At 44.3% G+C, this 17,080-nt stretch overlaps 1 protein-coding gene and 1 pseudogene across 1 annotated transcript in view; both read left to right on the forward strand.

Annotated features, from left to right (window-relative positions):
• The window catches only part of LOC137537119 (uncharacterized), a 163,115-nt pseudogene that overhangs the window by 29,415 nt on the left and 116,620 nt on the right, over window positions 1-17,080 (forward strand).
• LOC137535837 (zinc finger protein 665-like) overlaps window positions 1-17,080 on the forward strand; it is a 41,258-nt gene that overhangs the window by 8,567 nt on the left and 15,611 nt on the right. The window contains exons 7-9 of the mRNA XM_068257724.1: window positions 116-413; window positions 453-615; window positions 646-1,375. Coding sequence (XP_068113825.1) covers window positions 116-413; window positions 453-615; window positions 646-1,375 — 1,191 coding nt within the window. The remainder of the gene's footprint in view (window positions 1-115; window positions 414-452; window positions 616-645; window positions 1,376-17,080) is intronic.

Consider the following 17,080-nt stretch of genomic DNA (forward strand, 5'->3'; position numbering starts at 1 on the left):
TGCAACGCTATGCGTCAACTTGGAATTCTCAGCAGCTCACTGACCATCCTTAATAATAATTGTTCCTCCCCTCAGAATTCTCTAACAGGAAGTGATGATGTTTCTCTATTTGCAGCACAGAGTCCTGGCATCAGGAACCTCTCAGAGACTCGTCGCTCTGTTTCCACAGACTGTACAACGGATGATGATGATGACACTGGACAAGAGTCTCCTGCAGATATCCTGGTTACCCCAAATATTCCCCCAGACTCCCCTCACCTGTCTAACACTGAGGGTCCCCATACCCTGCACAGCTCTCCCCCTGCTGGAGGATCTTATTCCTGTTCTACATGTGGGAAATGTTTTGTTTCTAAATCAAATCTTGTTGCACATGAGAGAATTCACACTGGAGAGAAGCCCTATTCCTGTACTGAGTGTGGGAAATATTTTTGAAGTAAAGGAGCCCTTGTAAGACATAAGAAATTTCACACTGGTGAGAAACCCTTTTCATGTGAGTGTGGGAAATGTTTTGGAAGTAAAGCACAACGCATAAGACATGAGAGATCTCACACTGGTGAGAAGCTTTATTCATGTGCTGCATGTGGGAAATGTTTTACACAGAAAGGAACACTTGTTGTACATGAGAGATCACACACTGGTTAGAAGCCATATTTATGTGCAGAGTGTGGGAAATGTTTTGCAGATAAAAAAAAACTTGTCAAACATGAAAGATGTCATACTGGTGAAAAACCTTATTCATGTGCTGAGTGTGGGAAATGTTTTGGACATAAAGGAACCCTTGTAAGACATAAGATATCTCACACTGGTGAGAAATCCTTTTCATGTACTGAGTGTGGAAAATGTTTTGGACTTAAAGCACACCTCATTATACATGAGAGATCTCACACTGGTGAGAAGCCTTATTCATGTGCTGTATGTGGGAAATGTTTTACACAGAAAGGAACACTTGTTGTACATGAGAGATCACACACTGGTGAGAAGCCCTATGCATGTTCTGAGTGTGGGAAATGTTATGCAAGTAAAACACATCTTGTCATACATGAGAAAAATCACACTCGTGAAAAGCCTTATTCATGTGCTGCATGTGGGAAATGTTTTATTGAGAGAAGACAACTTGCTGGACATGACAGATCTCACACTGGAGAGAAGCCCTATTCATGTTCTGAGTGTGGAAAATGTTTTGCATGGCAATCATCTCTTGTCAGTCATATGAGATCCCATGCTGGTGAGAAACCCTATTCATGTTCTGAGTGTGGAAAATCTTTTGTACAGAAATCAGAGCTTGTTAAACACGAGAGATGTCACACTGGTGAGAAGACTTATTCTTGTGCTGAGTGCGGGAAATGTTTTGCCCAGAAATCAGAGCTTGTCACACATGAGAGAATTCACACTGCTGAGAAGCCCTAGTCATGGGCACCCAATTACCGATAACGTATATTGGCACCTGATTACCAATAATTTATATTAGACACATGATGATCCTAGTGCCCAAATAACTTGATCCAGTTGGAAAATGTCACTGCCCCTGCTTAGTGTTCTGCATAATCTTGTATTGAAAATAGCAACATTACTCTGTATTCTATCTGTTAGATCATTAATAAATAGATTGAAAATGATTGGACCTAGTACTGACCCTTGCAGGACCCCACTGCTAATATGATCAATTTAGCGCCACTCTTTGCCTTTTATAACCATTTCTCTATACATGCAGATCCTAGTCCCTGGATCCTCCGCTTCTGCATCAGGCTATTGAGGGGAACTACAAGAAAACAGGAGCGCACCGCTGGTGCAATAAACTTTTTTACTTTGTATAAACGCATTCAAATTACACTTACAATGTGTAGGAATTAAAAGCGCCTGTCAAGCCTGCCGGTAGTCCTCTCCTCTCACCCGCGCTTGGCCAGAGCGACGGGTTGCGATGATGTTTGGCGTGGGAGCGGAGGCGGTGGGCGGAGTCAGGTCGCGGAAGTGCCGTCTGACGTCACGACGTTTCGGCGTTAACCACGCCTTCATCAGGTGACGTAGCGGCAAAGATGGCAGTGTTTTGTACCCACGTATGTGGGCGGGGAGCAAGTCCCAGGGTTCCTCCCTGGGATGTCGAAGCTGCTTCCAATTGGCTGTTCAGTGTGTTATGTTAGACCTTACATTACGGGGGATTAGATCAATGCTAGACCTTACATTATGGTGTAATAGATCAATACTATATGCAAATTGGTTTTAACTGTTAAAAGGTATTTTTAAAAGGTTTCTTTAAAAATTCGTCCCGGACAGCACTCACGACTATACGTTCCTAAATAGTGGCAGTTATGAACTGGACTAGTGCGTTCTGTTTCAGGTCACTATGCGTTACATAAGAGTGCCAGATAAGGTGCATTTGTGCTATAATTCAGATGAATAAAAAGACCTACTATTTACAGTGCTGCCCAATTAAGGTCGCATGGCACTAGTGGGTGGAATAAAAGTGTGCAGAGGTTGCTGCTGATCCTGTTGGTCTCCGACCAACGGATGTTAAAGGGGAACTTCGGCCTAAACAAACATACTGTCATCAAGTTACATTAGTTATGTTAATTAGAATAGATAGGTAATATAATCTCTTACCCACCCTGTTTTAAAAGAACAGGCAAATGTTTGTGATTCATGGGGGCTGCCATCTTTGTCATGGGGGCAGCCATCTTTTTGGTTGAAAGGAGGTGACAAGGAGCATGAGACACAGTTCCAACTATCCTGTGTCCTGATTACCCCTCCCAGCTGCACACACTAGGCTTCAAATGTCAAATTCAAAATGTAAAAAAAAAAAATTGCACCAAAACAGCAGAAAGAGAACAACAAAATCAGAAATCCCATCATGCTTTGCACAGCATCAGGGGAAAAAAGCCCGGGCAGTTTTCTTCTGTGCAGCTAAAAATGAGATTTGTATAAGAGAAACAAAGTTCTGATGCTGTGAAACTGTTAAAGAAACACAAAGCCTTTTCAGTGCTGCTGAGTCGATTTTTAGTCCGGATGTTCACTTTAACCCTGCTATGAGAAACAAAATCCGGCACACGGCCGGTGTTAATACTAGAGTCAGGCATTGTTTAGTTAAAGGGCTTCAATGGTGACTATAAAAGGACTGCTGATATATCTAAAATGATTGTCTATTAAATCCCATATGTACAAGGGAAATAGGAAAATCCCTTTACACACTATGGTTAAGCATGGATCATATGGCTACTACAATTCTATCTGTGCGACTTTTTTGTCGCATAGTTATATAAGGACCGAAGTTGGTGGGGTAAAGCCCCCTAAAGGACCCCGTTTTTGTTTGGACAGCTGTATGCTATACCTTTTTAGGGCGCCAGAATCCATTGGGAAGTAAAAAATGCTACTCCAATGCAACTCCATGCGACCTTTTAGGCACATGGAAATTAAGATGGATATAAACAGGACCTTTAGGCGAGGTGTAAAGGGTCAAATGAACCTTCTATGATTACGATCAACAAAATCATGTACCCTATGCGGGCTCTAACTTACTTATGGAAGGGCCAGAATTATTATTTATATATATATATATATATATATATGTGCGGCCCTATTCCATTGACTACCGGCCTTATTACTGTCTAGGCTTAGGTACAACAACAATCAAGGAAAAAGGCAGGGTTCTGGGAAAGGATTGGAAGGGAAGGGGTGGGACAGTGGGGAGGGATGAAGGGGGCGGGAAGGGTTAGGAAGGGGGGGGATGGTGGGGGGGGGGGGAAGGGGGTTGGACAGTGTGGAGAAGGGAAGTGGTGAAATGAAGAGGGAAGGAAAGGTAAAGTAACACCAGGCTATCTGTGGAAGTCCAGAGTTACTGTCTGGATGTTTCCATAGGTACTCATTGTAGGAAGCTCCGTACTTCCAGGTCTTCATTTAGTCCTTTAGGTGTTAGGGTGTCCAGTTTGAAGATCCAGAAAATTTCTTGTTCACATAGTTTCTTGTATCTTAAGCCCCTAGATAGAGTTGACGAGATGCTTTCTAAGCCCACTATCTTGAGGCAACTGGGATCTGATTGGTGATATTTTGTGTAATGCCTTGGTACACTGTGTTTCTCAGATTTTGCTAAAATGTTACACTTGTGCTCGCCTAACCTTTTTCTAAGAGACCTAGTTGTTCTTCCTACATATAGTTTCTTGCAGCTACAGGTTAGCGCATATATAACGAAGTCTGTTGCACAATTGATGAACTGTTTGAATGGTACAATTCCCCCATTGGGATGCTCCAGTTGTTTCATACCATGCAAGATAAAGGGGCAACATCCACAACGGGAGTTTCCACACCTAAAGTTCCCAACGATAGTGGATCTCAACCATGTGCGTGGGGGATCTTGTTTCCTGTTGCTGGGCGCAATTTGGTTTTTGAGGGAGCGTGCTCTCTTAAATATTATTTTTGGTGCCTCCGGCATAGTGGGCTTAAGTAGAGGGTCCTGCAGTATGATGGGCCAGTTTTTCTTTATTATGCCCTGAATGCGTCGAGAGCTTTCTGTATAGCCTGTGATGAATTGAGGCATCGGGGCTTTGTTTCCAGAATCCTTTGGTTGACTGATTCTTTTACTGTTACTTCTGAATTCTTCCAATACTGTTTTTATGTGTGGATCTGGATAACGTTTTTCCTTGAACTTCTCTGCCAGTTGTGCCGCTTGTCTGCTATAATCCTGTTCCTTTGTGCAGTTTCTCCTTAGTCTGCAGAACTGGCTTCGTGGGATGTTCTTTATCCACTTCGGGTGGTGACAGCAGGCCGCATGGAGATATGAATTCCCAGCTGATGGCTTGAAGTGGGTTTGTGTACAGATTTGAGATTGTTCATCGATAGATAATTCTAGATCCAGAAAGACCAATTTATCTCTATCAAATACAGACGTAAGTTCGAGACCTGTTGTATTTGTGTTGCAATAAGTCACAAACTCTTCAAATTTTTCTTTTGTGCCGTCCCAAATTATTAAGATGTCATCTATATAACGAGTATACAGAATCAGATTTTTTCTGTACATATGATTGGACCAAATATATTGCTTCTCCCAAAATGCCATAAAGAGGTTGGCAAAACTGGGGGCAAACCCCGCCCCCATCGATGTCCCACAGATCTGAAGGAAGAATTGATTCATAAAAGTGAAGTAGTTATGCTTTAAAGCAAATTCTACAAGTTCCAAAATGAATTGGGCTTGTTGTGGGTTGAAAGAATCCTCTTTCAACAAAAAGTAACTAACTGCTTCTATTCCTTCGTCATGTGGGATACACGTATAGAGTGAGCAAACGTCCAAGGTTGCCCACGAGTAACTGCTTTCCCAATGGTATGCCTCGAGAATTTCCAACACATGCATTGAATCCCTTGTGTAGGCATCTGTGTGCTGGACTATCGGCTGTAGGAAGTGATCTATATAGTCCGATACGGGGGATCGAATTCCCTCCATGCCCGCCACTATGGGCCGTCCTGGTGGTGAAGTTTCATTTTTATGAATTTTGGGGACATGGTAGAAGTATGGAACTATAGGGTTTGATGGCACTAAAAACTTGTATTCCTCCTCTGTTATGATCCCTAAGCACTGCCCTTTGTCCAAGATAACTTGGAGTTCCTTTATGAACTTCTGCGTAGGATCTGAAAAGAGTCTTAAATAAGTGTTTCTATCCCCTAATAATCGATCTCCTTCATCTCGATATTTTGTGAAATCTTGTATAACAATGCTTCCTCCTTTGTCTGCTTGACGAATAACAATTTCCTTATTCTTTTTGAGGCCTTCCAGTGCAACCTGTTCCTCTTTCGTCAGATTACTGCGTTGATTCTTGGTGTTCTTCATTTTACAGAGTTTGTTGAGTTCTTCCATCACGATGTGGTAGAAGCTACTGATGTACTGGCCTTTGGATTGGGTTGAATAGAATATGGATCTCGGCTTAAGTCCAGAGTCCCTAACTGGTTCCAAGAATCCAACCATCTCATTCCCCAGACTATCATCAATACTGTTTGCTTCTCCTAACTGGATCAGGTCCATCAGGGCTTCATTATCATTATCAGTGAGCACATTACCTATTCCCAGTGGATTAGGGGGGTTGTCAGACTTCTCAGTCTCACTCTTCCTTTCCTTTAGTGCAAAGATTCTTTTTAGAGTCAGGGTTCTAATGAACCTATGAAGATCTTTGAATAGATTAAAGGCATTCGGTCTAATCGTGGGGGCGAAGTTCAGTCCTCTTCTGAGAAGCGATAAATCGCCATCTGATAATTTGTGTGAGGAAATATTGAACATTTTGATTGTTGAAGTTCCTAATCCTGACTGTTCTGTCTTCTTCCTTTTTTGTTGTTGCACTTTTCGTCCCCCTCTGACTCCTCTTCTTCTTCGAGTGGCCGTTTGGTTGCCATTGGAGTGGGGGGGGGGGTGGCCAATGCCTGACTCTAGTATTAACAAACACCGGCCGTGAGTTTAGGCGTGATAAAGGGCTTTTCACCAGTGTGCTAACTGTTAGCACCGCTTTGTGAATCAGGCCCAATGTGTTTATACAGCATCGGGCTCTGAATGGAATTGTCACCCAAGGTATAATTTCCTGATCCCTGATGTGTGACAATCATCACGTGTGTATTTACTCTTACACACACCACCAGCATACATTACACATACAATGCACACATGCTGTACTTATACCCACACATAAAGTATTGTACAGGAATCCAGGGATGGGTCCTGAGGAAAAGTATCCTGCGGCTGGAGCTTTAAACAGAGAAGCCTGCGGGGGAGGGAGGAGCCCAAGAGGGGACAGGGAAGGGTCTATAGGACCCAGAGCCTTTTCTGTATCTGTTTTTTTTTTCTTTTACATTCCACTGCAGATTCACTTTAATTATGGCGATAGCGGCGCAGGTGGAACTGCTACCAAATCACTTTAATTCAGGTGCCGGCAATAACAGGACCCCAAATTATGGGGACAAATCAGGTAATCAGTAGGGGAATATATTTGTTGTATTCCCCTAGTTTACCTAGCACAGGGACAGCCATCTCTCAGCTTCCCCCTGCGCCCAGATTACAACCAGCCAGAACATAAGTGCATGGTATATTATGGTGTGTAATGGCAGGGCCTACTCTATTATTATTATTAACCCCCATTTGTGTTCTCATTCATTAATCTCCTTACTAATGGGCGGAGACGAACGTGTGACGCCCACCCGCAGCTGAAGACGACTATTTAAAAGCCCTGGGACTTCAAGTGAAGTTTCCCAGGACTTAATTTTACTGCACCTGGTGCAGTAAGTAGTTAAGAATTTCCCACATGCAGTAGAAGTTTGATAATATAAGACATGGTTCAATCCACCAAGCCCTGCTCAGCAAGTCTCCCCAGCTGTGAAGTAGGTCAGGCAGGAAACTGTGAGTCTGGGTCTTTTCTGTCCAGTGCATCCCCGGCATCCCTTTCTATATGCATACTTCCACTAGAGGGAGCTCAGAAAAGCCTTTTAAAATGTCTCTTCCTCTGCCATCTTGAAGTCCCACCCTGCAGAGTATCAGATCAAATTGGGTGAGAAGCAGGGCTGTGTGGCTCTCCCTATTGGCTGTCTGCTACACCTGAAAATGTTACCACATGGAGTTTGTGAGTTACTGGCTGGTCAGAGCTGTAGGTTAATATCAAACAATTTTACTTGATTTACCAAATGCTTTAATCTTTGTGAATTGCAATTTCTTGACAATACTGCACAGTAAGTCAGTAATTTTCCTCAATAGTAATTTTACTTTTCGGTGCAGTAACAGGTTTAGTGACTTTGTATCTGGCAAGGTGATTATTAAAATCAGCTGTTTTCTGCATTACCGAATGCATAGTCTACATATGATGTGCATTGACGGCAAGTGCTAAGCTTTTCTTTTGTGGTCTATTTCTGATGGAGCTTTGTTTAATGTAAAGTGAAAAATGTAATAATAAAAATACAGTTGATAAAAAAAGAGAGGCCTTTTTTCATTTACTTAGTGTGGGAAATGTTCTAGGTGTCCCGTCTGACACTTGTGCTGATTGCTGGAAATAGCTTGGCCATCCTTCAGGCAGATATCTCATATTCTATACAGAAGAGAATTTACTCCAGTGAGGAGTGAAGAGCAGAGTGTGGGAAATGGTGGCAGCATACAGGGAGTGCAGAATTATTAGGCAAATTAGTATTTTGACCACATCATCCTCTTTATGCATGTTGTCTTACTCCAAGCTGTATAGGCTCGAAAGCCTACTACCAATTAAGCATATTAGGTGATGTGCATCTCTGTAATGAGAAGGGGTGTGGTCTAATGACATCAACACCCTATATCAGGTGTGCATAATTATTAGGCAACTTCCTTTCCTTTGGCAAAATGGGTCAAAAGAAGGACTTGACAGGCTCAGAAAAGTCAAAAATAGTGAGATATCTTGCAAAGGGATTCAGCACTCTTAAAATTGCAAAGCTTCTGAAGCGTGATCATCAAACAATCAAGCGTTTCATTCAAGATAGTCAACAGGGTCGCAAGAAGGAGCGTGTGGAAAAACCAAGGCGCAAAATAACTGCCCATGAACTGAGAAAAGTCAAACGTGCAGCTGCCAAGATGCCACTTGCCACCAGTTTGGCCATATTTCAGAGCTGCAACATCACTGGAGTGCCCAAAAGCACAAGGTGTGCAATACTCAGAGACATGGCCAAGGTAAGAAAGGCTGAAAGACGACCACCACTGAACAAGACACACAAGCTGAAATGTCAAGACTGGGCCAAGAAATGTCTCAAGACTGATTTTTCTAAGGTTTTATGAACTGATGAAATGAGAGTGAGTCTTGATGGGCCAGATGGATGGGCCCGTGGCTGGATTGGTAAAGGGCAGAGAGCTCCAGTCCAACTCAGACGCCAGCAAGGTGGAGGTGGAGTACTGGTTTGGGCTGGTATCATCAAAGATGAGCTTGTGGGGCCTTTTCGGGTTGAGGATGGAGTCAAGCTCAACTCCCAGTCCTACTGCCAGTTTCTGGAAGACACCTTCTTCAAGCAGTGGTACAGGAAAAAGTCTGCATCCTTCAAGAAAAACATGATTTTCATGCAGGACAATGCTCCATCACACGTGTCCAAGTACTCCACAGCGTAGCTGGCAAGAAAGGGTATAAAAGAAGAAAAATTAATGACATGGCCTCCTTGTTCACCTGATCTGAACCCCATTGAGAACCTGTGGTCCATCATAAAATGTGAGATTTACAAGGAGGGAAGACAGTACACCTCTCTGAACAGTGTCTGGGAGGCTGTGGTTGCTGCTGCACGCAATGTTGATGGTGAACAGATCAAAACACTGACAGAATCCATGGATGGCAGGCTTTTGAGTGTCTTTGCAAAGAAAGGTGGCTATATTGGTCACTGATTTGTTTTTGTTTTGTTTTTGAATGTCAGAAATGTATGTTTGTGAATGTTGAGATGTTATATTGGTTTCACTGGTAAAAATAAATAATTGAAATGGGTATATATTTGTTTTTTGTTAAGTTGCCTAATAATTATGCACAGTAATAGTCACCTGCACACACAGATATCCCCCTGAAACAGCTAAAACTAAAAACAAACTAAAAACTACTTTCAAAAATATTCAGCTTTGATATTAATACGTTTTTTGGGTTCATTGAGAACATGGTTGTTGTTCAATAATAAAATTATTCCTCAAAAATACAACTTGCCTTATAATTCTGAACACTGTACTTTGGTCGCGGGCTGCACCAAATCACGACAGCACGACCTTGAACAGACCTGCCAGGTGGCCTGCCTCTGCCTTTTGTTTTGTCCATATTGGGGGGGATGAAGTGAAAGGTATGCACTGACTTGACTAATACAATGTGCAGTCAGTCACACAGGTGCAGTTAACAGGTATGCACGGAGTGGTATATCAGACTGCGTGTGCTCACGAAGGTAGGTGGGTGAAGTGAACAACAGGTAGTAGGTATATGCAGTGATGGGCATTACATGTGCACCTGTCACACACAGACAGGTATCGGATAGGCACAGTGACACTGCGTGCGCTCACGTAGGTGGGTGGGTGCACTGACGTGAACAACAGGTAGTAGTAGATATATGCATTGATGGATATTACAATTAGGGATGGTCGGAATGCCAATTTCCGATTCCGCGGTAAATCCGCATTCCGTCATGTACCGATTACTGATTCCGCTTTCCGCTACCAATTTCCGCATTCCAAGGCGGAATTTCCGCCGGAAATCGCGGAAATTCCGCCCGACTTCAACATTGATTTTCTCAAAAACTATGAGGTCTTTTTGAAAACTTTTTTTGCATCTTGTTCAGAAGATTCTGTTTAATAAACCCTGAAATTTGGTGTTTCTAGGACTTACGGGGGCTTTGCTATTAACTGCTAAAGTCGGCGGATTTTTACTGTAATGTAAAATGCAGAAAATAGGCAGATGCAGATTTTCTGCATTTTACATTACAGTAAAAATCCGCCGACTTTAGCGGTTAATAGTTTTCAAAATACCTTATAGTTTTTGAGAAAATCAATGTTAAAGTCGGGTGGAATTTCCGCGATTTCCGGCGGAAATTTCCGCGATTTCCGGCGGAAATCCGCCTACGACACTTGCATTACCGATTTCCGCATTCCGATGCGGAAATGCAATTTCCGATCGGAATTTTGGAAATTGCATTTCCGCGGAATCCGAATGAGCATCCCTAATTACAATGTGCACCTGTCACACACAAACAGGAACCGGACAGGCACAGTGACACTGTGTGCACTTACGTAGGTAGGTGGGTGCACTGAAGTGGACAACAGGTAGTAGGTATATGAAGTGATGGGTATTACATGTGCACCTGTCACACACAGACAGGCACAGTGACACTGACTGACAGGGCTGTATATAATGCAAGTGACAATGTTTCAGGAGAAGAAAGAGAGGCACTGTGCCCTTAAACACACCTTTATTTGGTTCCAATGGACAACACATACAGCAGCGTGCAGTGGGGGTTAGGTGAGGCCACAGTTAGTGCCTCTGATGACGCGTTAGCACGCGAAAAGGCTGTCAAGCCTCACCTAACCCCCACTGCACGCTGCTGTATGTGATGTCCATTGGAACCAAATAAAGGTGTGTTTAAGGGCACAGTCCCTCTCTTTCTTCTCCTGAAACATTGTCATTTCACTATGAGCAGCACGTGATCTTCAGCGCCAGCGGTTCCAGTCCACCTGCCGTGTCTAGTGCCAAGCTCTTCTCTCCTTTTCAAATATAATGCAAGTGAGCCACACACAAAAATATAGAACAAGATTAGCTTCTTAAAAACTTTTGAGGGGTGCTTTTTTTAGCAATAACAATCAGCCAGGAGCAAGCTAACAAGCCTACAAGAGCCTAACTAAGCTTTCCCTATGAGAGTCTGCAGCAGCTATCCCTTCACTAATTACTGCAGGCACACGGAGTGAGTCCACTGCCTGATGCTGCCTGCCTTTTATAAGGGGGGGGGGGGGGCTCCAGGAGGGAGTGTAGCCTAATTGGCTACAATGTGCCTGCTGACTGTGATTTAGTGGGTCAAAGTTGACTCTAATGATGCACTATGGGTGCGAACCAAACTTCCGGAAAAGTTCCCGGTTCGCCGCGATCACGAACCCTTGGAAGTTTGCTGCGAACCGTTCGGGCCATCTCTAGTCTGTACCAGCAGTGACTGCTGTGTGATTGGAGGAGCTGAGGCTTGTGTGTCTGTTTAAACACAGATTAGCCCTAAAAGAGGGAAAAAAAACACATAACTTTTAATGAAAGATCAAAGATAAAAAAAATAGTAGCACTGCTAGCACATACTAGTTTGGTGAAAGAACAGTGGAAGGTGATACAAATCAATGGTAATATCCTCAGCTTACATTGCAAGTGATAAATTCACTCTTCTCACTGCAATGATACATACAAATAAACACCCCCCTACATTAACAACCCAACATGTTTCAGTCCCTCTATAATTGGGGACCTTCCTCAGGGGAACAAAAAGTGCTAAATGTACAAGGCGCTAAGTGCTAATGTGCATTAAATACAGTACATTGTAATTTATGACAGGTAACAGTATGATAGCATGTTGGCCTAAGCAGCAGCCAACCGAAGCTCTGGGCAGACTCACCTGTTCACTTGCATGCTTCCTGTTCTGTCCCATGTCTCTCTCCATTGCCAATTGAATCATAATTTTTTATTTCGCCAAGCACAATTGGGCCGTGCCCGGAATTGGGTTTGGCAAGTACAGGGCTAGTGTGAAAAAGAACAGGACATAGAATACAAATACATGCATGTATAAAGAGACGGCCATGTTGAGGGAACTCGTCCTTGCTGACTGCACACTGAGAGAGACACTCCAGTGCTGTTTGGTTAAAGCAAGTGCATTGTATTGTGTTAAACCCAGCGTTTTTGCACATTAACACCTGTACTATAAAACTCTGTCATTGTTGTTTAGCTAGTTTGTTGTATTGTGATTTTAGTTTGTTAGTGTGTGTGTGTCTGTGACAGTCTCTGCTGCAGCCTGCAGCAGCTCTGCTAGTTAGGTGTCTGTGTCTGTGTGTGTGCTGTTTGTGCACACAGGCCAGGCCTTTGCTATTGCCTTAGCTACAGTGTAGTTTAGGGAATAGGATAACTGTATAATTGTGAAGTTATTTAGTACTGCAGTGCTAGTTGTTAGAGTAGTACAGTGTCTGTGTTAGCTTACTAGTACAGATTACTGCATTTCTGCTGTGCTGCTGACTCTGAGTGTCAGTGTGTGTGACAGACCGTTAGTGTGCACACTGTGTTGCAGATTCATTCAAGTCTAACACCAATTACCCCGATTTCAATAAAGTGCAAGTACCCCACATCCATCTGGTGACATCATCATCTTCATCATCACACAAACCTGCACTGCTGGCACTGGCACCCGGGGGAAGGGCATCAAGGCCAAGAAGAGAGGGAACATTGCTGGCATCATCACCGCCAGCAGTTCTGCCGCACCAGTGTCCATTCCGCCGCTAGCCACTGGCCGTGGACGCACTGGGCACCCAGCTGATAGGGGAATTCACGCTGCAAATGCGCAGCAGCGTGTAGTGGCCATTTTTCAGCAGGGTCGGCGCTGCAAATTGGAGGACAAAGATGCCGAGCCTGTGATGCAGCTGATGGTGGATGAGCAGGCCACCACCAGCTCTATAACAACAGACACCTCCACCACTACCACCACTCATGTTCACAGGAGCAGCAGCAGCCGCCCAGCAGTGCATAAGGACTCGTTGGTCATCATGTCGACCCCAGCGGGCAGTCTAGCCTCAGTCAGCGCGCTCTGTAGTCCAGACACTGTGAGTGCAATCAGGGCTGTTACCACCACTGACTTTGACAAGGACATTCTGGCCACACTGGGGTTTGCGGAGGAGTCAAAGATGGTGATGGTGATGATTATTGTTGGGGGGGGGATTCCTTGCCTGAGGTGTCAGCAGAAGAGGAGTTTGGGGGGTCATCAACATCCCAGCAATTGTTTGAGGAGGGGGAGTATAATGCTGATGATAATTATGATGACGAGATGAAGGACCGTGACTACCAACCACAGGAGGGGGATGTTGGCTCTGAGTCTGAAGAGGAGGAGGCATCCGTGGGTCTGGCACGGAGGATCAGCATCGCTGACATTGGCAGTAGCAGCAGTGGGCATGGAATGTGGGACCCACAGCCTGCTGCTTCATCTTCTACCACTACCACCAGCCGCACCACTCAACTAGGGATGATCGTAAAGAGCAAACTCTATTCCGCCGGAATTTGCGGATTCCACCAGCGCTAAATTCCGTCGCTATGACATTTCTGCCGGAATTTTGCTAAATTCCACGGAATTCCGCATTCTGGTGGAAAAATTAAAGTACTCACAAATAAAACCTTGTTTATGCTACCTGGTAGCCAATAGCACCTGCTGGCTATTCCCCTGCTCCTTTTTCTTCTTCCTCCTTCCCTCCTCCTCCGAGGATCTTGTCTTCCAGGGAATTGTAGGATGTCAAAAGCCAGCTCACATACATTGGCCAGGAATCGAACCCAGGTCTAGTGCTTGGAAGGCAGCTCTCCTCACCGCTATACCAATACTACATGCTGAAGCCAGCCTAGCATGTACCATTGTGATATATCCAAGAGAAAAATGAGCTTGCTCAGGGATTTGTAGGATGTCAAAAGCTAACTCACATACATTGGCCAGGAATCGAACCCAGGTCTACCGCTTGGAAGGCAGCTATCCACACCATTATACCACCAACGCTACACACTACAATGCTACATGCTGAAGCCAGCCTAGCATGTACCATTGTGATATACCCAAGAGAAAAATGTGCTTACTTAAAGAGACTCCGTAACAAAAATTGCATCCTGTTTTTTATCATCCTACAAGTTCCAAAATCTATTCTAATGTGTTCTGGCTTACTGCAGCACGTTCTACTATCACCATCTCTGTAATAAATCAACTTATCTCTCTCTTGTCAGACTTGTCAGGCCTGTGTCTGGAAGGCTGCCAAGTTCTTCAGTGTTGTGGTTCTGCTATGAACTCCCCCATCCAGGCCCCTCTCTGCACACTGCCTGATGCCTGTGCATTATTTAGATTAGTGCAGCTTCTCTCTGTTCTATTATCTTTTACAAGCTGGATAAATCCTCCTCTGAGCTGGCTGGGCTTTCACATACTGAGGAATTACATACAGGCACAGCTGTCTGCACTCTGCAGGAAGAAATAGCCTGACACTTCAGTGGAAGATAGCTGCAGGGGGAAAGAAACACACAAAAGATCTCTTGAGATTCAAAAGGATGGCTGTATACAGCCTGCTTGTGTATGGATGTATTTTCTATGTGTGGACATACTGTTTATCAATCTACTTCCTGTTTTGGTGGCCATTTTGTTTGTTTATAAACAAACTTTTTAAAACTGTTTTTAACCACTTTTAATGTGGCGAGGAGCGGCGAAATTGTGACAGAGGGTAATAGGAGATGTCCCCTAACGCACTGGTATGTTTACTTTTGTGCGATTTTAACAATACAGATTCTCTTTAAGGAATTGTAGGATTTCAAAAGCCAGCTCACATACATTGGCCAGGAATCGAACCCAGGCCTACCGCTTGGAAGGCAGCTATCCTCACCATCATACCACCAACACTACACACTACAAAAGGTTGATCAGCGCATCACCAGGCCGCCTCCGAATGGCCTACAATCAGAGGTGCGCTGAGCCCTCCCCCAGAAACAGCAAACGCACCTTGAACCCAAACAGAAGCTCTGCATATACACCAAAAGCAAGACTGCTAAGTGGGAGCAGCTGACCAAAAATGAATTAAATTAGTACATAGCAAAGAAATGAACAGCGCTACTTAAAAACAGATAAGTGCCTACCTGCAAGAGAGTGCAAGCCCCACTTGTGGGATAAAATACACACCTAGCATACATATAACCTGTCTACCACTGGAGGATGTTGGTTTCCTGTAACAGCTTGCATGCAACTTGTTAAGTACTCGTCCCTCCCACTGCGGAGAAGTCATCCCCCTATGGGAGGGGACCTAACACTAACTAAATCCTAACCTATGCATATGCATAGCCTGGGTGCGCTACCATGTAAAATCAAAAATTGAAAATTTCCGCAAAAGGAGGAACAGTGCATCACCAGGCTGCCTTCGAATAGCCTACAATCAGAGGTGTGCTGATCCCCCCCCCCCCCCCCCCCCAGAAACTGCAAACGATTCGGAGGCGGCCTGGTGATGCGCTGATCCGCCTTTTGCGCAATTTTCGATTTTACTTGGTAGCACACCCAGGCTATGCATATGCATAGGTTAGGATTTAGTTAGTGTTAGGTCCCCTCCCATAGGGGGATGACTTCTCCGCAGTGGGAGGGACGAGTACTTAACAAGTTGCATGCAAGCTGTTACAGGAAACCAACATCCTCCAGTGGTAGACAGGTTATGTGTATGCTAGGTGTGTATTTTATCCCACAAGTGGGGCTTGCACTCTCTTGCAGGTAGGCACTAGTCTGTTTTTAAGTAGCGCTTTTCATTTCTTTGCTATGTACTACACACTACAATGCTAAATGCTGGAGCCAGCCTAGCATGTACCATTGGGACATACCCAAGAGAAAAATTCTCTCTCTCCCTCTCCCTCTCCCTCGCCAATGTATGTGAGCTGGCTTTTCACATCCTACAATTCCCTAAGTAAGCACATTTTTCTCTTGGGTATATCACAATGGGACATGCTAGGCTGGCTTCAGCAGGTAGCATTGTAGTGTTGGTGTTATATGGGTGAGGATAGCTGCCTTCCAAGCGGTAGGCCTGGGTTCGATTTCTGCCCAATGTATGTGAGCTGGCTTTTCACATGCTACAATTCCCTAAGTAAGCTCATTTTTCTCTTGGGTATATCACAATGGTACATGGTAGGCTGGCTTCAGCATGTAGTATTTTAGTGTGTAGTGTTGGTGGTATAATGGTGAGGATAGCTGCCTTCCAAGCGGTAGGCCTGGGTTAGATTCCTGGCCAATGTATGTGAGTTAGCTTTTGACATCCTACAAATCCTTAAGCAAGTTAATTTTTCTCTTGGATATATCACAATGGTACATGCTAGGCTGGCTTCAGCATGTAGTGTTGGTGGTGGTATAGCTGTGAGGAGAGCTGCCTTCCAAGCACTAGACCTGGGTTCGATTCCTGGCCAATGTATGTGAGCTGGCTTTTGACATCCTACAATTCCCTGGAAGACAAGATCCTCCTCCTCTGAAGGAGGTGGAGGAGGAGGAAAGGAGGAAGGAGGGGAGGTTTGTGTGGAAATTCTAAGTCTGGTGAGCAGAAAATCTTATTTTTAGACAGAAATCCGTTTGCTGGCAAAAAAAAAAAAAAAAAATTGCATTCCGCGGAATTCCACATTTTTCAGCGGAAATTCCACCATAGCGCTATAGCAATTCTGTTCCGTCGCAACGGAACCGGAATCATCAAATGCCGTCCGGAATCTCGGAAATCTTAATTCCGCAGAATCCAGCGACCATCCCTGCACTCAACCCCAGGCCAAACCACCGCAGGGATAAAAAAAAAGCAGCATCAGCCCAATCAGGACGTAAGAGAAAATTACAATCCCCAATCTGGCAGTTTTTTTTATCTGCCCTCAGTGGACAGCAAGTTCGT

The sequence above is a fragment of the Hyperolius riggenbachi genome, chromosome 10 (assembly GCF_040937935.1).
Source record: "Hyperolius riggenbachi isolate aHypRig1 chromosome 10, aHypRig1.pri, whole genome shotgun sequence".
Classification (NCBI taxonomy): domain Eukaryota; kingdom Metazoa; phylum Chordata; class Amphibia; order Anura; family Hyperoliidae; genus Hyperolius; species Hyperolius riggenbachi.